At 41.4% G+C, this 23,183-nt stretch overlaps 1 protein-coding gene across 1 annotated transcript in view; it reads left to right on the top strand.

The window, feature by feature from the left end:
* LOC127652751 (protein HID1-like) overlaps nucleotides 1–23,183 on the top strand; it is a 49,383-nt gene that overhangs the window by 186 nt on the left and 26,014 nt on the right. The window contains exons 2-10 of the mRNA XM_052139104.1: nucleotides 1,650–1,799; nucleotides 2,606–2,776; nucleotides 5,715–5,837; nucleotides 6,403–6,509; nucleotides 9,711–9,827; nucleotides 13,655–13,862; nucleotides 14,031–14,087; nucleotides 16,861–17,001; nucleotides 17,089–17,179. Coding sequence (XP_051995064.1) covers nucleotides 1,650–1,799; nucleotides 2,606–2,776; nucleotides 5,715–5,837; nucleotides 6,403–6,509; nucleotides 9,711–9,827; nucleotides 13,655–13,862; nucleotides 14,031–14,087; nucleotides 16,861–17,001; nucleotides 17,089–17,179 — 1,165 coding nt within the window. The remainder of the gene's footprint in view (nucleotides 1–1,649; nucleotides 1,800–2,605; nucleotides 2,777–5,714; nucleotides 5,838–6,402; nucleotides 6,510–9,710; nucleotides 9,828–13,654; nucleotides 13,863–14,030; nucleotides 14,088–16,860; nucleotides 17,002–17,088; nucleotides 17,180–23,183) is intronic.

The following is a 23,183-nucleotide window of genomic DNA, read 5'->3' as shown; positions in this document are numbered from 1 at the left end:
GTTGCCAGATGGACTGCGTCGTTCAGACCTCTGCAACATCTCACACGCATCACATACAATCACAAAAAACAACATCAACATCAACAACAACAACTGACAATTTATATGAGCGTGTTTGTTGGTTACAAATACGTAATTTTCTAAATTACAGTTGTGTTTTTATATGTGGATATATGCGTGCTGTACTCATACATAGGTGATTAACTTTTTTAATTTACATTTTTTATGATACTATATTAAAATACAGCAATAGTTGTAATAATAATGTTTTGATATAACATGTATATTAATGACGTCTAAAATGTGTATAAAATATTTTTTAAAGATCTAACTGAAAAATACTCTTCATAAACACGAGCTTTTTCAATGAAATATCATCTTAGTAACATCCTTAAAATAAGAAAAATCACTTGAGAGTCAGTTGCATGATATATTACGACTTGTTTTCAGAAAATGTATTTTGAAGTTGTTTTGTTCAACTGGCAGATTTGATTTCACCAGAAACTGTACTATATTGGCCATTGCATTTCAGATGTTCTAACAGGTATTTTCAGGTGTGATTATTTAAGTTTTTCTTCTTCTATGTTAAAAGCATAAAATAAAAGTAATATGAGGGATAATAAGATGACAGATGTTAGACTCCGCCCCCCAAACGTGACGTCTAGGTTTTAACTGTCAATCATACAGCAATATATTTATATTGGCATACGTTTAAATGGGTAGTTAACAAATAACATGGACATTAACTATTTGTTGAATTTAATATAGTGCAATGCCATGATTTTAATATAGATTATTGCTTTTAAAAAAATGTATAGTAAAATGTGTATAAATATAGAGGGAAAGTGTATTGTAGGTGTTGTAACACATTTAAGCTCCAAAATGAAATTACTCACTTTAGTTTTAACAGAAAAGTAATGTAAAAATGCTACAGTAAAAAATGGTTAATTGCTTAGTTTCTTTACCATGTACGATTAAATCTGGTATTTTATTTGACAATACATGTACTTTTACTGTAAACTATTACAGTTAAACTAAGGTAAAAAAACAATAATATGGCATTCCCAGAAGATCCTATGTGATGGGTCACACTTGTTTATATTTTATTGAAAGTGTTGTTTCATCTAATTCTTTTCTTCTTCTTTTTTTAAAATTACATTTACTGTTAATTTCCGGGAATCCCTGTCTGCCATGTTTTTTAGTTTTTCAGTGTTCTTAATTCGCTTTTTTGTGCATTGTAATTGCTAATATGTGATTCGGTAATTACGATTTATCATATATATATTTTAATAAACTTTAATTTATCCAATTATCATATGTCATTACAATACGATCTTATACAATCTCAATACAAATTGAAGAAATAAATCAAAGAATACTTCTGTTGCATACATTTTCATTAGCATTACTGTGTCAGTCATCAAATAACATGATTAAAAGTAACTTCATTTCAAATATTAATGCAGCTCATGAATTCATTCATTAGATCACAGATATCTTGTGTGTCTGTGTGTGTGTGTGTGTGTGTGTGTGTGTGTGTGTGTGTGTGTGTGTGTGTGTGTGTGTGTGTGTGTGTGTGTGTGTGTTTGTGTGTGCGTGCTGAAAAGATTTGCATTAAAGTATCAAAACTCTCTTCTCTCCAATTACAGCCTGTAGAGGCCACAGATAATGCGTTCTGGGATCAGTTCTGGGGCGCCACTGCCACCACCGTGCAGGACGTGTTCGCCCTTGTGCCCGCTGCTGAGATCCGTGCCGTCCGGGAGGAGTCGCCCTCCAATCTGGCAACACTGTGTTATAAGGTAACGGTCGCTGTTTTATTTCTGTGCTGAAACAGATCCTGCATTTCACTGAATGAAGTATATCACTTGTCAATCAGAAAAAGTCTTCCACTACAAATGACTAAATTACTTCTGTAAAATGACAATTCCATAATTATGCTTGCCTTTGTAAAATGTTTGAAATCAATCCCAGATGTTATGACTGATCCTAAAATGATGCTAGTGAAAATAGTGTATTCTTGTAAACTGCAGCGATAACTAGGGATTTTTGTATTTAATATACAGCCAAAATGTCTCAATTAGGTTGAGTTCATAACTCAAAATGTGCTCTACATATCGTACAGTTAAAGTGTTAGCATGTGTTCATTAGATCATGTGTTTCATCAATAGTAGGCAGTGATTGTGTGAACCATGTGTTATTAGTCAGACAGGAAATCAGTTGGCGCTTTCCCCTTCCTATCTCCCTTCCTGGACTTCCTGTTTGAGACTGCCCATCAGAAACGCATGATTAAACGTCTTCATGTTTCAAGTGTACCTCCTGTCAGAACACCACGAAAGGGAGAGCTGTCAGCTTTATTGAACCAAAATGACTTTGAGCTGAAACATGTTCATCATAATAGAGGTGTATTCAAGTCATTATTTGTGTGAATTGCAGTGTATTTTGTAATGTCTTTTAATGTAATGTTTGAATAAATTATTCGATCCGGACAAAAGGAAAAAAGATTTTAGTGATGGGATTTAACTGAAATTTTTGTTAAAACACTGAGATGCACTCCGATATATGACAATATGCAGTATATATTGTGTGTCTGTCTGTTGTTGCTCAGGCAGTGGAGAAGTTAGTTCAGGGTGCAGAGTCCGGCTGCCCCACAGAAAAGGACAAGCAGATCGTGCTGAACTGCGCTTGCATGCTCACTCGTATCCTGCCATACATCTTTGAGGATCAGGACTGGAGAGGGTTCTTTTGGTCCACTATACCTGGTGCTGGCAGAGCTGGGGTGAGGAACATATCTGCTTCTGTGAGACTTTGAGATGCATTCTCACCAAACAGACAGTGTAATTCACAGTAAATGAATCTTCAATTCAAAGGCAGCATGACTGATAAAATACGACAAGGTTTGGGGCTTTGACCTACACCAATTCAATGTCATAAGCCCTTTCTGCCATTAAAACCCATATATTCACAAATAAATACTTGGTGCTGCCAACTTAGCAACTTGTTGGGCATTTACTCCACAGACATGGATACAGATTGATATTCAAGTGTGCAGCATTTAAGAAAAAGTTGACCCATCTCTCATCATTTACTCACCCTCATGCCATCCCAGATGTGTATGACTTTCTTTCTTCTGTACAAGACAAATGAACATTTTTAGAAGGATTTTTCAGTATGTCCATACAATGCAAGGAAATGGTGGCCAGAACTTTAAAGCTTCAAAAAAGCACATAGAGGCAGAATAAAAGTGATCCTTGCGATTCAAGTGGTTCAATCTTCAAAAGCTTTATGATAGATGTGGGTGAGATACAGATCAATATTTAAGTCCTTTTTCACTGTACATTCTCCTCCATGTCCAGTAGGTGGTGATATGCATGAAGAATGTGTGTTACCAAAAACAATAGAAGAATGTAAAAGTGATATTATTAGTAAAAAATAACTTAAATCTTGATCTGTTTGTCACACACATCTATCATATTGCTTCTAAAGACATGGATTAAAGCACTGGAGTCATAAGGATTACTTTTTGCTGCCTTATGTGCTTTTTGGAGCTTCAAAGTTCTGGTCACCATTCACTTGGATTGTATGGACCTACAGAGCTGAGATATTCTTCTAAAAATGTTCGTTTGTGTTCAGCAGAAAAAAGAAAATCATACACATCTGGGATGGCATTAGGGTGAATAAATAATGAGAGAAGTTTAATTTTTTAGTGAATTTAAACCTCAATTGAAGTGCATTCAAAAACAGCAGTGTGGGATTAACAGGAAAAGCGGACACTTTTTTGCTAAAGTGATCAACACAAGTAATTCTTCTTTTTTTAATATGAAAGGCTTTTTGTAGAGAGTAAAGTGTGTTGATTGTTAAGAATCAAGTGTTTGTGATTTGCTATTGAAATAAACCACATCCCAGTATCCCCAAAATTAGTTTTCTCCTGTCGAACCACGTGGGGTTGTTTAAAAACTTCTACATGGTCATATTTTAAATATTCAAATCAAATAATTATTTGATTATTGCAATACCAAAAAAAAGCAAATATGGTGGTTACAGTAAAATGGGGTCAGTCCATAAATGCTAAAATACAAATTGTTTCAAAAGTATAGACACAAGATGTTACATTACATTCATTTGTGTAAAAAATTGCTTACTTAACCTTATCTGTGTAAAGTTATATCCGTATTACAACTTCATTGCCATGACAACATAACACCGGTAAGTGCTGTAAGCAGTTTTATTACACTTAAATCATGTTTACATGTATAATGTTAACATCTTGTTATTCAATTGAAGCTATGTGTATTGTAGCATTTATGGACTGGCCCCATTCACTTCCAATGCAAGTGCCTCACTGTAACAGCCATCTTTTATTTATTTATTATTTTCATGGTTGTTTTGCCAAACATTATTACATACATAATGTATCTATCACAAATGGATCTTAAAAAATGGTATATAATTTTTTTTTGTAAAAACATATATATCAAGAGATGATTCATATAGTGCTGTGTTGTTATAACCCTATATTACTTTCTTTATTTTTTTGATCACAAAGGGAGAAATTGTGAAACATGTTGTGCTCAGTGATGTCACAGAATGGCAGTTTATAGAGACCACCTCTTCAAGCTTCAAAAGAATGCAAACGTATAATTCAGAAGTCTGATAAATGATTTCATGAGACTCATGATTGTTATAAAAGTATACGATAAGATCTGGTGAGAAACAAACCGAAATCTAATGTATTATTTAGTAAAAATGTTCACTGACCTTTGATCTCCTGTGTGCGTTCATGATAAGGCACGAGAGCAACAGTTCACACAGCGCCCATCATGAGCCTCATGAAATAATTTATTAGACTTCTGAATTATACTTTTGTGTTCTTTTAGAACAGATATATACACCGATCAGCCACAACATTAAAACCACCTGCCTAATATTGTGTAGGTCCCCCTCGTGCTGCCAAACATTGCCAAACCGATTCTGAGAATAACATTCTGAGATTATATTCTTCTCACTACAATTGTACAGAGTGGTTATATGAGTTACTGTAGACTTTGTCAGTTCAAACCAGTCTGGCCATTCTCTGTTGACCTCTCTCATCCGCAGAACTGCCGCTCACTGGATGTTTTTTGTTTTTGGCACCATTCTGGCATTAACAATCATTCATGTGATTATCTAATCAGCCAATCGTATGACAGCAGTGCAGTGCATAAAATCACGCTAATACGGGTCAGGAGCTTCAGTTAATGTTCACATCAACAAAAATGTAATCTCAGTGATTTCGACCGTGGCATGATTGTTGGTGCCAGACGAGCTGGTTTGTTGACAAGTTGCTTTGTTGATGAGAGAGGTCAACAGAAAATGGTCAGACTGGTTTGATCTGACAAAGTCTACAGTAACTCAGATAACCACTCTGTACAATTGTAGTGAGCAGAATATCATCTCAGAATGTTATTCTGAGATGCGGGTTGGCGCAGTTTTGGCAGCACGAGGGGGACCTACACAATATTAGGCAGGTGATTTTAATGTTGTGGCTGATTGGTGTATATATCTGTTCCTTTGGCATTTGTATTATTTTAACACAGGAGTGAGTCAAAATAATTTTCTGTGGTAATCACCATTGTGTGGTAAAACAGTGTGGTTATAATATTCAGTGAATAATATAATGAATCTGTTTATTATGAATTGCAGAAATGATTTCTAGTGATGTTTGTCTCTCTGTATAGCTGGATGATATGGAGGATGATGATGAAGGAGCTCGTCCGCTGGCTGAGTCTCTCTTACTGGCACTGGCTGATCTTCTTTTCTGTCCGGACTTCACCGTTCACAGTCACAAGAGAGAAAGACCTGTGAGTTTAATAATGACCCTCTGTCGGTCATAATAGAGTTATGCTGCACTAGATCTATAATTCATCATCTGTACCAGTCATGCTCATGATAGGTAACCCTTGACCCATGTAAATATTCCTGTAATACGATCCTGATGCCAATTTTGGGGCCAGTTTCCTTCCAAGAGTCCACATTTTCAGGTATGTTTTAGCTAATGACTTTTTAACCGATGGTCTAGAAACAAAGCTCTTGTTTCCATGATTTCTAGGCATGTCGAATACTATGATTAACAATGTTTCAATGTTCACAATATGCACTTATGCCATTTTTACAACAACAGATTCACAAACAATCTAGAAATCAGTAGTTTAGAAACAAAGGTTTTAATGTCAAATTACATAAATGTATTTGTTGCATTTAAAAGGTAACGCCATTAAACATATTGAACTAATCCCACAAGTTAACAAGTTAACATTGGAAGCACAATAATGTCATATAATGCTGTCTTAGTATGTCTCACAGTCTGCCTGTGTAAAGTTTGCTTACAATAAATTCAGTCTCAGATTGAGTTTCTCTCATCTACAGGACTCGGTTGAGGACATTCAGTCTTTGGACAGCTGTGAGTATATCTGGGAGGCTGGGGTGGGCTTCGCTCAATCCCCACCGCTCAACTACGTCCATGATCTTAACAGGTGAGTGTGCTGAGACACCAGATAGACCACTGATCTATATATATAACTGGATTGCTCATAGAATTCTAAACTGCCAGCAGTAGGTGAAGCTACCGGAAGTGCTCTGGCGGCCATCTTACTATTCCCTACCAACAGAGGGCATCGTGGCATGTGCAGCGTTTAACCGCGAAACAACACTCACTTAAGGATGCGGCTAAAGTGCCCACAGGTTGTAATTTATGACTATGTACATATTAAACACACATTAGTCGTTATCCCCATGTAGAGTGGGCATAACGATCATAATCTTTAATAATCAACAGTAAAAATACAACACCAAAGTGTATTAATACCCCTTTTTAAAGCAAAGTTATCCATCTGCAGATTGTTACAGGATGCAAAGTTTCTCTGCCTTCATAGTTTAAATCTGTTGATGCTCATTCTTCATAATGTTGTCAAATTATACATCTGCATAATTTGCCAACATTATTAATCATTTTTGACTAGATTATATAGTAAATGTGAACTAATTTGGGGGGTGCATGATAAAATCAACAAATTTTAAAGTTGTTAATAAAAACGACTAGCTTTGTGTTATATTGTAACTAAACAGTACCTCTTCAGATTAAATCCAGAAGAACCAAATATAAAAATGTAGTATAGTATACACACACACACAAGTTCATATACAGTGTATGTGTGCATATATATATATACACACACACAAACACACATAAATTAATTTACCTTTACTTAATGGAATTATCCATTTGCATTCATTTCTGGAACATGTACATACCAGCTTGTGACCATTTAATTAGTTCAACAATCCCCTGATCTTTGAAATCATAATTAGAAATAAGTTTATTGACATATGCACACTCAAGGAAATCATACATATTTATTTGTTCAATAACAAAAGCTTCCAAGTACATACAAAAATTGACTTAAACTGAACAATACAATAAAAATTTGCAGATATGTGGGAACAAATCTGCTAATGGATTTAACAACAATCCCACATTATTCAGCTTTCAAAACAATGGTAGCAAGACATGCCATCAGAGCTAGTGGCAACAGTTCTCCACCGGATAGCACAGTGACACTGGAGGCAGCATCTTCTGATATGCTGGCATTTTAGGCAGTGACGTTCAGCCTGAAACAGAAGACACAGAGAAAAACATCACTGTATGTCTTCCCAGCTTGTCCATGTTCAAAGAGGCTGTGGTGGGGTACATAGCATACAGTTAAAATAACTATGAAGATGATTCTGTGCACTACCTGTTTAATTGAAGTTCATGGATTTTTAATACTTCTGTGTACAAATATGAAGGTGCTTACTGGATCAATGCAGGTAAACGTCATAGTATGCGACTACGCATCACTTTATGGAGAGTTTACAACTTACTAGTTAAGACTTGCCTTAAGAACAGGTGGAGCAACCAAATTAAGCATCGACTTAGTTGCAAACTAACTAGTAGTTACGAAGCCTTGAACTTTATACCCCAACTTAAGACCTTACGCACAGCTATTTACTCAACCTCATGTCCTTCCAAACCTGTATGATGTTTTCTGTGAAACACAAAAGATGACATTTTAAAAAATGTTTTTGTCCAGACAATGAATGCCATTGGTGACCAAAACAAGCTATTTTGCTCACCATTTACTTTCCTTATATGGAATACAAAATACATTTTTGGGGGTTCTGCAAAAGAAAGTCACATGGATTTGGAAGGACATGAGGTTGAGTATATGATGACAGTATTTACATATTTGGGTCAACTTTTCTATTAATATTAAATGTTATATATGTCATACTATCTGAAACACAGTAATTTTATGAGACTTATACTGCATGTTGCAAAAGTATCTTCATTGCAAATAAAACATATTTTTTACTCTGTTAAAACAGCTCTTCAGTGAAGCCAGGCTGACAACTGTCTCCTCATACAGCTCTTCCTCCTGTTGCAAACCAATTCCAGTTTTATCTAACATTCAGTGCGACGTTTATTGAAATCCAAACGGCAAATTTACCTTGTTTATCTTCAACAATATCCATGTGCTCCTTGTCAGGGCTGGACTGGAAAGAGAAATCGGCCCGGGATTTGACATAACTGGCTCAAAAGTTTTTGGGGGAGAGTGTTCGCTAACGCGGCGGCTCGTTTAGCTTATCGCGGCCGACACTGCGGCCCGCTCGGTTTTCCCGATGGCCAGTCCACCCTGATCGGCCCCAAAGTGCGTCGGTCCACCGGAAAAATGTTCGGTAGGCCAGATTACCAGTCCAGCCCTGCTCCTCGTCTATTCCAATTGATCACTTTATAAATGATGCCCGTGAGCTGGACCGTATTCAGGCCTGCACTGCAGAAAGTACAAATCACACAGACAATTAATGAAAGCCCACATTAAAGTTATCATATGTAACCGGTGTTGATCTGCAATTAGATATTCAACTTGACCAAAAAAGCTAACTTGGTGAGTTATACTGTTATTCATTGTGGTTATTTTCCTAAGTTAACGTTAGCTGCATAGCTAATATTCATTTATCCTAAGAAAATAACCACAATGCACGTTCAACGTAAACAAAAGCTACAAAACATAATTATGTATTCAGAATAAAAACTTTAAAGCCTGCTAAAAATATGTTTGAATATGTCTACTGATATCTTACCTCAGTTTCTTAAACTTGTTTCTATTGAGGTAACATGTGCGCCGCTAAACGTAATGCTGCTGCAATAAAGAGTAACATAACACGCTCACATTTAGAATAATCAGGGGGGAAAAAATGAAAGTCAAAATAAATAATGAATTACATATTTAGGAAGATTGCATTGTGATGCAGTGTATGCAGACATAAAACAGTTTTTTTTATGTGACTGGATAGGTAAAAATTACTCACCAAAACAGACGATTTCCCATTGAGACCCATAGGAATACAGAACGTTAGGGAATACCAAGATGACGGCGCAGTAGCTTCACTGTTGTGACGTCATGAGCTATCCAGTTATATATATAGATCAGTGAGCTAGACTCCTAATGGTATGTGTGTTTATGTGAGTTTCCATGGCAACCTTTTAATCAGTAACCACACAACATCTTTTTAAAGCCTTGACCTTTTAGCAGTTCTGCTGCATTTTGAAATTTCATTCCTCTCTCTCTCTGTGTGTGTGTGCGCGTGTGTGCGTGTATGCGTGCGTGTGTGTTTTATCTTTGTTCTGTTTATAGGACTGAGTTGTTGAGGTTACTGCTCACCTGTTTCTCAGAGGCCATGTACCTACCACCAACATCAGATAACAGCATTCTCAACCCCTGGGTCACATTCTTCTGTTCCACCGAAAACAGGTCAAGCTACTTATGACCCTCTAACCATAAGTATTAAAACTTTGGTGTTGTAATTATCCTACACCATTTATATTGATTTTCATACACCTTAACCACCACCTATGCAACCACCAAGAACACCCTAGCAACTTCTTAGGAATGCCCTTAAAACACTCACAACACATAGCAACCACATCACAATACCCTAGCAGCCACACGGAACGGCATTACAATGCACTAAAACCTTAGCAACCACCCAAATACCCTGACAATGACCCATAAAACTCTAAGAACTGCATAGCAATATGCTAAAAACCACTCAGCTACCACCAAGAACTCCTTAGCAACTGTATAGCAAAGTGCTAAAGCACCCAAAACCCTAGCAACCACATATCAACATGCTAGACACAAGAACACTATAGTAACTGCATAGCATCTCCCTAGCAACCACCCTATCAAATGCATAGCAACAAGCTAAAAACCACTCAGAGCACCCTAACAAAGCAACACCCCAGCAACCACCCAGAACACATAAGCAACCACATAGCAACACGTTAACAACCATCTAGAACACCCTCGCAACTGCATATCATTGTTCTAAAAAACACTCACTACACATAGCAGCCACATTCTAAGGCCCTTGCAACCACCCAGCACACTAAATCCCACTCCGAAAACTTTAGCTACGACAGTAATACCCTGGGAATGACCCATAACACTCTATTATTGGTTTAAACACTCAGAACACCCTAGCAGCTCTATAGCAACATGCAAAACATCACCTAGAACCAGTGGTGGAAAGAGTACAGATTTTTTTTACTTAAGTAAAAGTACTGCTACTGAAGAAATAATTCACTTGAGTACAAGTGGAAGTACTGAGAAATATTATGACTCAAGTAAGAGTAAATAACTCGTTTTCCAAAAAACTACTGAAGTAATTACGTTACAGGTTACTTTATGAAAATTATATTATATATATATATATATTAGTATACAGGCTTCCATTTTAAGAACACAAAGACATTTTTGTTCTTGAAAGAAAATTATGCTTCCTTTCACCAATGATGCATTAAATTGATCAAAAATACTGTCAAAATCATTCATTCAAAATTATTATTACAGTTTGAAATATTTGTTTTAAGTGGTATTTATTCCAGATTTGAATTTACTCGTGATTGCAAACATTTACTGTGTCACCTATTCCTCACAAAAGCAGTCTAAAGTGCTAATCTGGTACTCAAGAAAATGTTCTTCTTATTAGAACAATTGAAAATGGTTGCGCTACCATGCGGAAATCCAATATAGTATTTTTTTTCCCCATTTGCTGAGGTATTGAGTTCTTACATGTTGCAAGTCAAATTTTGGTTTTAAAAATAGGCAAAACAAACCCACATTTCTCCTGAAATTCTATTTTCTCCTCAAGTCTATTGTTATAGAGAGAGATTAAGGCTATTCCATGCATTACTTTTTTGAAAAAGAATCTCTCACCTCCTCACAGGTCCTAAAATAGCAGCTTCTAATGCCAAAGACCTGCATTGCTGCAAGAGTATTCTTGGACTAAAAGAGTATTTATAAGAAAACAACATTTATTTAAATCGAAATAGTCATTTTTAAGGTTCTAAATGTCTCTAAATCATAAAGCAATATCAATGTATCCTCTATGATATAGTAGCAATTATCCAGATATGGAATGAGATTATTAAGCAAACTGTTATCAACTCCAACATGTCAACTGAATAAAATATGGCAAAAATAAACATTTCACACAGTGTTTCGTGAGAGATATGATTGATTCAAACATTAAAAGTGGTTGTTCTACCACCCCTGGAGTCGGAAGTTCAAATCCAGGGTGTGCTGAGTGACTCAAGCCTGGTCTCCTAAGCAACCAAATTGGCCCGGTTGCTAGGGAGGGTAGAGTCACATGGGGTAACCTCCTCATGGTCGCGATTAGTGGTTCTTGCTCTCAATGTGGCACGTGGTAAATTGTGTGTGGATCACGGAGGGTAGCATGAGCATCCACGTGCGAATTCTCCAAGTTTACATGCATGGCGAGCCACGTGATAAGATGCGTGGATTGGCAGTCTCAGAATCAGAGGCAACTGAGACTTATCCTCCGCCACTCGGATTGAGGTGAGTAACCGTGACACCTAGTAAGTAGTGGGAATTGGGCATTCCAAATTGGGAGAAAAAGTGATTGTTCTGGATATGTATTATTGTATTACAGTTTTAATTATCATTATGGTTATTTAACATATTGAGATAATATTATTAAGTAAATTGTAGCATTTGGTTACATTATGTTTTGTGATTTCTCATACCTATTTTGGTGGGGATTTTCTCCCCTTTTTCTCCCAGTTTGGAATGTCCAATTCCCAATTTGCTCGAAGTCCTCGTGGTGGTGTAGTGACTCGCCTCATTCTGGGTGGCAGAGGATGAATCCCTGCTGCCTCCGCGTCTGAGACCATCAACCCATGCATCTTATCACGTGGCTTGTTGAGCGCGTAACCATGGAGACATAGCGCGTGTGCAGGCCCACGCTATCCACTGTAGCATCTACGTACAACTCACCACGTGCCCCACCGTGAGCAAACCACAGTATAGTGATCACGAGGAGGTTACCCAATGTGACTCTACCCTCCCTAGCAACCAGGCCAATTTGGTTGCTTAGGAGTCACTCAGCACACCCTGGGATTCGAATTCGCAAACTCCAGGGGGTGGTAGCCAGTGTCTTTACCACTGAGCTTCCCAGACCCCCTCTTATACCTTCTTTATATAACATCCATCCACATCTAGCAGATGAGACGGGGCAGGGAAGAACAGTACAGCACCGAGAGTGAGAGTGTTACTCGCTAGGACAGTTTATTTTGAACAACAGGGGTCAGGTACCGAACTGATGCGGATTGATTGCATCAGAACACCCTAACAACTGCACAGCAATGCCATAGCAACCACCTAGGATACCTTAGCAATTGCATAGCAACATAAAACTTTGCTGTTTAGCAAAGTGCTAAAAACACCCAGAACAACCTAGCAACTGCATTTTAACTTGCCAAACACCACTGTGGCAAGGAGGAGGGCAGGGCCGGGCCGTGGTGATGCACGCCCGGCCCCTAATCAGGCTAATCAAGCACACGAGAGGGGTAAAGGTGGCCGGAGGTGGCAGTTTGGGAGAGAGAGAGAGATAGAGCTAGAGGCAGCTGTCCTGTATGTGTGTGTGTGTTATGTCTTTTGTTTTAAGTTAATCATTAAATTATTATTTATTGTCAAGCCGGTTCTCGCCTCCTCCTTTCCCTTTTACCCAGTTACCTTGGTGCTGAAACCCGGGAAGGAGGAGGGATGCGCCATAGGAGTCCTTGCCACAACCACTCAGGACACCATAGCAACTGCATAGCATCTCCCTAGCAACCACCTGAAACACCCTAGCAAGTGCATAGCAACATGCTAAAAAACACCCAGACAAACCTAACAAAAACATTGCTATGCCCCAGCAACCACCTAGAACACATAAGCAACTACATAGTATTACCTTAGCAACCACCCAGAATTCCCAAGCAACTGTATAGCCAAGTGATAAAAACACCCAGAACACCATAGCAATAGCATATCAACATGCTAAACACCACCTAGAACACCTTAGCAATTGTATAGCAACATGATAAAAAAACATAGCAAGAACACCCTATCAACCAAATATCAATTCCCAGTAATATCCTGTCAATGACCCATAAAACCCAAGGAAATGCATAGAAATGCCCTTGCATCTACCAACTAGCTTTGCAGGAGTTGCATTGGCAAACCTTTCCAGCAAATGTAAACTCATAAAGATGTGCACTCTCTTCTCCACGCAGACATGCTCTTCCTTTGTTCACTTCGCTGTTGAATGTGGTGTGTGCGTATGACCCGGTGGGTTACGGCATCCCCTACAACCACCTGCTGTTCTCAGACTACCGCGAGCAGCTGGTGGAGCAGGCCGTTCAGATCCTCATTGTTACCCTGGAGCACGAGGGCACACAGCCGTACCGCCCCCCTTCCCCCTCCAGCATAGAGGACCAGGATGTAAGCGCACCACACCTTTTAATATACACAACAGCCACTCACAGCAAGCAAAGGTCAACAAGAGTTAAAGGATCAAGTGTTTCTTTGACAATGGGAAAGACAGTATGACTATATTATGTTCAATGGTTTATAGAAAGAAAATATTCACATCCTTCTCTTTATTTACAGTCTGCTGGTCCAAATAACCTCTTCGTGAACTACCTGTCCAGAATTCATAGGGAGGAGGTATGAAACAGAATTGACACCATAGGCTTAGTAATACAGTGGTTGCCAAATGTTTTACAATTGCTTTCCACTCCAAACATAAAGGTAGTAGACATTCTGTCGGTTCAGACCAGACGGGATAGCTATCGTTGCCCTAACACATCGATGAACCTTGGGCGCCCAACACCCTGTTGCCAGTTTCTTGTTTGTCCCTCCTCGGACCACTATCGGCATGTACTCAGCACTGCTGACCGGGAGTACCCCTCAAGTCTTGTTGTTTCCGAGATGCTCTGACCCAGTCTTCTGGTCATAACAATTTGGCTCTTGTCAAAGTCGCTCGGGTCTTTACTCCTGCCCATATCTCCTGCATTCAACACATTGACTACGAGTACTGTGAGTGGTCATAATGTTTTGACTCATCAGTGTATACACATTACATCAAAAATAAAAAAAACACTAAAATCATGGACGCCTGGTAACTACGTTACCTAGCAGTGTACTGGTGATACTTGTATCATGTAATGTACATTGCACACTCACGCACGATGCATAAGTGCAGTTAAAGATTAAAGTTATTTGATTAAATTCTAAATATCACACACAACCATTTGGTACCAGTTGGGAAACACTGCAGAAGTCAATACCAAATAAATGTCATTATTCTCGGTACTTATTTCCACAGCAAAAATGAATATGCTGTTATGCACACTCAGAATATCCCCGTCCTTATAACATAAATATACAGTGTCATTCAGAAGTATTTGTACAGTGAGTTTAATTTTAAGGGATTTGCGTCCAAATTGGGTAAAGGTTTTGGAATTAATGCACGTTTTATACACAGCCCCATTTTCAGGGGCTCAAAAGTAATTGGACAAACAAACAACAATCATGAATTAAGTTATTATTCCAAATTGACCCTTTTCACACCGTTGGGTTCACGAAGCGGAAGTCGTCATAGTTGGGTAAACTATGGTGGCGATCGGGAATAACAGTAATAACCAGTGACACTACAGTGTTCCTATTTGCACAAATTCTAAAAGAAAAAGTCCAGATTTGTCTTTCCATGAATTACCAAAAGTTGCTGAACATTGTATGAGCTTGTACGTTCAGGCGAATAAATGTGAAGAAGATAAACAGGGAAGCACTTTCATCTGTGGACAGTATTTTCAAGATGACAACTTGGTGAAATTGAGGTGGATTTGTAAAACAAGGGTTCTGGGTGTACCATCAATGGAGTTTCAATGGAAGATTACACATCACAACCGACACGAGAGTGTGTGTTTGACAGGGTCCACTGCTTCACATCCTGCATCGCCCCCATCAGGTATTAGTTTCACCAAGTACAGCTCACAGATTTGTTAACTGTACCCTCTTTTTTTGCATTTTTTTTAATTTACGGTGACATTGTAGATTGTTCCTTTAATAAATAATTCTGTGCCAATTAATACAGCTCACAGTATGTTTTTCACTGTCCATCAGTACTGTAAAGTGTCAACTTTACATTACTGATTCTGAGCAGATAATATTGCCCTAATTAAATAATATTTTGTGTCTAACCACGTTTAGGCAGCTTTAGCAACAGTAACACTACAATTTATATTTTCCCCCTTTAATTCAGTGAAGGTTATTTAATGTTTTTTTAGAAGATTATTTTGTCCTCTTTATTGTTAGTAAGCACTTTTTATACAACCTATTAAGTCAGGACACAAGCTAAAAAGACGGTTAAGAGCTAATGATTAATCTTTGCAATAATCGCCCAAATAGACGAATAATCATTCTAATAATCGTTAGATTAGTCGATTATCAAAATAATCATTAGTTGGAGCCCTAATCACCTCTTACCTTAGGCTGTTTTTGTCATGTGTGTCAGTAATGAGGACACAATTGAAAGAATGAAAAACAAAAGATGGAGGCAGGGAAGCACATGCTAACAAACACAATGCCATGTGCTGACATGTAAAACCAAACAAACATATAACCAAAACTGACAGAACAGTCCAAAAAAGTTTTCTTCAAAATGTGCCATTTTCTACTTGTCTGTGAGCTTGCTTGGTTAAATAATCCAATGCTATGTGTCAGATGTCCAAAACAAAATTTGCAGTCCAGCAGAAAAAGCATGACAAACAAATCATGGACATAATATGTTCTCTATTAATGATGAAATATTATAAAACTGTGCAAAGATTCCAATGATGCCCAGATTAAGCTTCTAGTCCACTCAGAGGCCATGGTATTCGACTAAACCGTGGGGAAGTTGTGTGTGATCACAAAATAGACTGAATGTCTATAGACGATCACATGGTGAGAGCTCAGCTGTGTTAGAGCGCCACTTAAATTTCACATCTGTATGTTGATGGAAGGTGATAGAAGACAATTAATTTTTTCTATTACTTACTTCCATCTAGTGGAATTAACTCTTTTTGCAGGAAGTAATTTTATAAACGTACAATAATATATATGAATTATTGAAATATGATTTTGATATGGGGTGTCTGTAAAATGTGTCCACTGTATGTGTGTAAGGTGAGCTTTTAAATTTGAGATTGCATTATTTAAGGCAGCAGACAGTATATGCAGTAGAGCTCAAGGGTTAAATTGGTCTTGTTTTAAGAATGTATTCTTCGCTAGAAAACAAGCCAAGTATTTTTTTTTTTTTTTTTTGCGCAGCGTAGACTAGCCTAGAAGACATGCCAGCTAAATGAAAACACAATCAAAGCATTTCCTTTACAAACCAATTATGTACTGAAAACACAGCAGAATTACAATACCATGATTTTTTTTTGTGTGTCTGCAGGATTATGATTTTGTGCTGAAAGGTCTGGCACGCCTGCTGACTAACCCTCTTACTCAAACATACCTGCCCAACTCAACTAAAAAGATCCAGTTTCACCAGGAACTGCTGGTGCTTTTCTGGAAACTCTGTGACATCAACAAAGTAAGAGATCAAGCTTCTTAAATCAGGTAATCTCCAAAACAAATGAAGAGTGAATAACTCACTCTTTTCTTGTCTCTCCTGTTGCAGAAGTTCCTGTTCTTTGTGCTAAAGAGCAGTGATGTGTTGGACATATTAGTGCCTATACTGTATTACCTGAATGATTCCAGGGCAGACCAATGTAAGTGTGCTGGCAGGATAGGTGTTTCAATGGTGACCTCCACTTTCAATGTTAAGTCAAACACTCATAATTTAGTTTTCAATGACCATTTTCCACCCACCCCCTCTCTCTCAAAAATGTCATTCTATATCAGCCTATAGCTGATATACACTGATGAGCCAAAATATTATGACCTCTCACATGTGAAGCGAATAGCGTTGATCATCTCCTAACAAGGCCACATGTCAAGGTCTGAGTAGATTAGATGGTCAGCGAACAATCAGTTCTTGTAGTCAATGTGTTGAATGCAGGAGAAATGGGCAGGAGTAAAGACCTGAGCGACTTTGACAAGAGCCAAATTGTTATGACCATCTCCGAAACGCCAAGACTTGTGGGTTGCTCCCGGTCAGCAGTGGTGAGTACCTTCCGACAGTGGTCAGAGGTGGGAGAAACCACAAACTGGCAACAGGGTGTTGGGCGCCCAAGGCTCATCGATGTGTTAGGGCAACGATAGCTATCCCGTCTGGTTCGAAACAACAAAAGGTCTACTTTAGCCTAAGTCACAGAAAATGTTAATGATGGTGTGGCAGTGGGGGCGTGGTGAAGCGCCTGTCCGGGAGAGAAAAGCAGTAAGGGTGCTTACACCTGAGCTAAATTATACCTAACACCTGTGTCTAATTCAGTGAGCACGGGGAGAGCGGCATTAAAGTGGCAGCCACAGAACCTTTGAGGGAGAGAGTCTGACACAAGGAATCCTGCTGTGTTCCTTAGTGTGATATAGCCTGAGATATTACCTGTTTGTGTAAAGTACTGTGTGTGTTTGGGATGTGTGTAAATTAAAAGTCTCACCTTGAGCTTGAAGAACTGTCTTCTTGTGTCATCCTTGCTGGAAAGTGTCACACTGGTGCTGAAAGCCGGGAAAGGAAAATTGGAAAAGTTTATTCCAAGCAATGGAAAAGAATCGCCCCTCAGAGTCCTCCCAGCTGGCGGAGGTCCTCCAATCCCTCGCTGCATTACATCAGAGCCACCAACAATCCCTGCTTGAGCTCCGGCAGGACCAGGATCGTCGTTTTTTTTTAGATTATGTGGGCTCAAGCAGAGGACCGGCTTGCTATCCGGAGTCTCCTCAGCCAGGAGGCCGCTTCAGCCACAACTGCGACCCCGGACACTCGCGCCACGCTGCCCCCACCCACGTTACAGAAGATGGGGGCGGCAGAGGATCCAGAAGCATTCCTCGACCTTTTCGAGCGCACCGCTGGATTTGGGGCTGGCCGCACGGCCAGTGGGCGGCTCGCCTAGTGCCTCTCTTGTCCGGGGAATCTCAGCTCGCTGCACAGCAACTACCGGCAACAAGCCTCCTGGCCTACGCTGACCTCAAGAAGGCCATTTTGCAGCTGGTTGGTCGGAGCCCGGAAGAAAGTCGCCAACTCTTCCGGAGTATGAAGCTGGAGAAGCCCGACCGCCCCTTCGCATTTGCTCAACGGCTCTGGGACACCTGCCGGAGGTGGCTGCTTGTGGGGGATCGCGACGTCGAGGGACTGGTTGACCAGGTGGTGCTGGAGCATTTCATCCAACGCTTGCCCAAGAGAATGGCGGAGTGGGTCCAGTGCCACTGCCCGGCGTCGCTGGAGGCAGCCGTCCGTCTTGCAGAGGACCACATGGCATCGATTCCGAGGGCGGATGAGCCCTCTCTCTCTCTCTCTCTCTCTCCTTCCCCTGTGTCATCCCCTGTTCCCTACCCCTTCCCTTTGCCCTCTCCTTCTGCTCTCTCCCCAGGGCCCGTTCCTGCCCCGTGCAGGCATGGAGTGAACCAGAGACCAGCTTCCCGGCCTTCGGAGAATGTACCCACCCTTCCCTGTCCTTCAGCCGCTCTCCTCCTCAGGTGGGGGTGCCTGCCAGCACAGGTGCGGGCGTAAAGCCTGGGCCGGCCTGTTGGAATTGTGGAGACCCGTACCACTTCCGGGATCAGTGTCCGCTGATGGAGGTGGGGACAGTGGTGCGGCTCTCCGACGTCCTGCAGGCTGCCCCCACTCGGGCTGGAGCATACCGGGTTACGGTAAGGATCAGGGGGGTATTTACCAAGCTTTGCTGTATCCCGGCTGTAATCAAACCACCATCCACCAACGCTTGGTTCAACCCGGGGCTTTGGGTTTAGCTAAATTGGTGCGGGTGAGGTGTATGCATGAGGATGTTCACAAGTATCCCATGGTGACTTTGGCGATTCAATTCAGGGGAAGGAACCATAGTGTGGAGGCAGCGGTTAGTTCCCACCTCACTCATCCGCTAATCTTTGGTACTGATTGGCAGAGTTTTAGAGATATTTTAGAGGGTATCTGCGCGGATGAGTCCTGCATAAAGAGGTGTGCGGTGTGTGATGCTCTGGCAGGGGAGGCGGAGCCAGGGCCGTCCTCGGCTGCTCTGAATGACGAGGGAAGAGGCGAGGTTGCCGCCCCTCCTCTCAGGGAATTCCCTGAGGGGGACTTCCCTCTAGAGCAGTCGTGGGACGAGACCCTTAAACATGCTCTTGACCAAGTGAGAGTAATTGATGGTCAATAGCTCCGGCCGGGTGTCGTCACTTCATATCCCTATTTTGCCATGATTAAAGATCGGTTATATAGAGTGATGTAGGACGCTCAAACCAAGGAGGAAGTGACCCAATTGTTGATTCCACGGAGCCGCCGGGAAATGTTTCCAGGTGGCTCACTATAATCCTATGGCCGGTCACCTAGGGGAACGGAAAACACTTCTCCGTCTAATAGCCCGTTTCTATTGGCTGGGCATTGGCGGTGACGTCCGCAGGTGGTGTGCGGCGTGCCGTGAATGTCAGCTGGTAAACCCACTGGCCACCCCAAAAGCGCCATTGCGCCTTCTACCGTTAATCGAGATCCCCTTCGAAAGAATTGTGATGGACCTCGTCGGGCCATTAGAACGGACAGCACGCGGACATCAGTTTGTGTTAGTCCTGGTGGATTACGCAGCGCGATATCCGGAAGCAGTGCCCCTGAGCAACATTTCCGCACGTAGTGTGGCAGGGGCACTCTTCAAGATAATCTCCCGGGTGGGGATTCCGAAAGAAATACTCACCGACCAAGGCACGACTTTTATGTCACGGACACTCCGCGAACTTTACGAACTGTTGGGCATTAAGTCAGTTCGCACTAGTGTATACCATCCACAGACAGATGGCCTAGTGAAACGATTTAATAAAACGCTCAAGAATATGATTTGCATGTTCGTACGCGAAGACACTAGAAATTGGGATAAGTGGCTGGACCCCCTGTTGTTTGCAGTACCAGAGGTCCCGCAAGCCTCCACGGGGTTCTCCCTGTTCGAACTGCTGTATGGGCGACGCCCACACGGGATCCTTGACGTCATCTGCGAAACTTGGGAGGAGGGACCTTCTAACAGCAAAAATGAAATTCAGTACGTTCTCAATCTTAGAGCAAAACTCCACACACTGGGGTGACTAACACAGGAGAATTTGCTCCAGGCTCAAGAACGTCAACGCCGGCTGTACGACAGGGGTACCCAGCTAAGGGAATTTGCACCGGGAGATAAAGTACTTGTATTACTCCCTACATCGAGTTCTAAATTGCTCGCCAAGTGGCAAGGTCACACGACAAGTAAGTAATCTCGATTATGAGGTTAAACGTACCGATAGAGGGGGTGCACGACAAATATACCACCTCAACCTCCTGAAATTATGGATGGAAGAAGTGGCCTCTGTGACGTTAGCCACGGTAGTTCTGGAGAGGGCGGAGTTCGGACCAGAGGTAAAGAAAATCCGCAACCTTAACGTCCCGGTCACTTGTGGAGACTACCTCTCACCGCGTCGGCGCACAGAGGTTTCCGAGTTACAAAAAGAATTTGCATACGTGTTTTCCCCTCTACCTGGCCATACAAATCTCATACGGCACCACATCAGGACCGAGCCGGGAGTGGTCGTATGTTGCCGCCCCTATCGTTTACCCAAAAAAAAAAATAGTTCGGGAGGAATTGAATGCGATGCTTGAGATGGGAGTAATAGAAGAATCCCACAGTGATTGGTCCAGCCCAGTTGTTCTTGTCCCCAAGAGCAATGGGTCTGTACGATTCTGTGTGGATTATAGAAAAGTCAACGCAGTGTCTAAATTTGACGCATACCCAATGCCCTGTGTTGATGAACTGCTCGATCGGTTAGGTACTGCTCGATTTTATTCAATCTTGGATTTAACGAAGGGTTATTGGCAGATCTCCTTGACACCAATGTCCGGTGAGAAAACAGCCTTCACTGCGCCGTTTGGATTACACCAATTTGTGACGCTTCCTTTCGGTTTGTTTGGGGCACCAGCCACGTTTCAGCACCTCATGGATCGGATCCTCAGACCACACACCGCTTACGCTGCTACCTATCTAGATGATATTATCATTTATAGCAATGATTGGCAGCGGGACCTGCAACATCTGAGGGCCGTCCTGAGATCGCTGTGGCGGGCAAGGCTCACGGCAAACCCTAAGAATTGTGCGATTGGGCATGTGGAGGTACGGTATCTGGGGTTCCACTTGGGTCATGGCCAGGTGCGTCCCCAAATTGATAAGACCGCGGCGATTGCGACTTGCCCTAGACCCAAGACCAAAAAGGGGGTGAGGCAGTTCCTGGGGCTGGCTGGCTATTATAGAAGGTTTGTGCTTAATTATTCAGATGTCACCAGCCCACTGACTGACCTCACTAACAAAGGGGCTCCAGATCCGGTCCAATGGTCGGAGCAGTGCCAACAGGCGTTTACGCGGGTTAAAGCCGCACTTTGTGGGGGGCCTTTTTACATGCACCTGACTTCTCTCTCCCTTTTCTATTACAGACGGACGCTTCAGACAGAGGGCTGGGGGCCGTACTCTAGCAGGTGGTGGAGGGGGAGGAGCGCCCGGTGCTGTACATCAGTCGGAAGCTCTCCTTGAGGGAGACGTAGTACAGCACCGTAGAGAAGGAGTGTCTGGCCATCAAGTGGGTGGTCCTCACACTCCGATACTACCTGCTGGGGCGGGCCTTCACCCTCTGCTCGGATCACGCCCCACTCCAATGGCTTCACCGCATGAAGGATACTAACGCCCAGATCACCCGTTGGTATCTAGCCCTCCAGCCTTTTAAATTCAAGCCTATTACAGCCTGTAAGTATGGAACGCATAGACATCACCAGACGCTGGGTTTCATCCCTGGTGATGCTCTGCCAGGCCTCTACTACAACTGTCTTCAGTTCCTGCTTGTTCTTGGGGCATTTTCCCTTCAGTTTTGTCTTCAGCAAGTGAAATGCATGCTCAATTGGATTCAGGTCAGGTAATTGACTTGGCCATTGCATAACATTCCACTTCTTTCCCTTAAAAAACTCTTTGGATGCTTTCGCAGTATGCTTCGGCTCATTGTCCATCTGTACTGTGAAGCGCCGTCCAATGAGTTCTGAAGCATTTGGCTGAATATGAGCAGATAATATTGCCCGAAACACCTCAGAATTCATCCTGCTGCTTTTGTCAGCTGTCACATCATCAATAAATACAAGAGAACCAGTTCCATTGGCAACCATACATGCCCACGCCATGACACTACCACCACCATGCTTCACTGATGAGGTGGTATGCTTTGGATCATGAGCAGTTCCTTTCCTTCTCCATACTCTTCTCTTCCCATCACTCTGGTACAAGTTGATCTTTGTCTCATCTGTCCATGGGATGTTGTTCCAGAACTGTGAAGGCTTTTTTAGATGTTGTTTGGCAAACTCTAATCTGGCCTTCCTGTTTTTGAGGCTCACCAATGGTTTACATCTTGTGGTGAACCCTCTGTATTCACTCTGGTGAAGTCTTCTCTTGATTGTTGACTTTGACACACATACACTTACCTCCTGGAGAGTGTTCTTGATCTGGCCAACTGTTGTGAAGGGTGTTTTCTTCACCAGGGAAAGAATTCTTCATTCATCCACCACAGTTGTTTTCCGTGGTCTTCTGGGTCTTTTGGTGTTACTGAGCTCACCAGTGCATTCTTTCTTTTTAAGAATGT

Source organism: Xyrauchen texanus, chromosome 12, assembly GCF_025860055.1.
Source record: "Xyrauchen texanus isolate HMW12.3.18 chromosome 12, RBS_HiC_50CHRs, whole genome shotgun sequence".
NCBI classification, from domain to species: Eukaryota; Metazoa; Chordata; class Actinopteri; order Cypriniformes; family Catostomidae; genus Xyrauchen; species Xyrauchen texanus.
The sequence above is the reverse complement of the archived record's forward strand: the minus strand, read 5'-3'. Positions and strand labels throughout refer to the sequence as shown.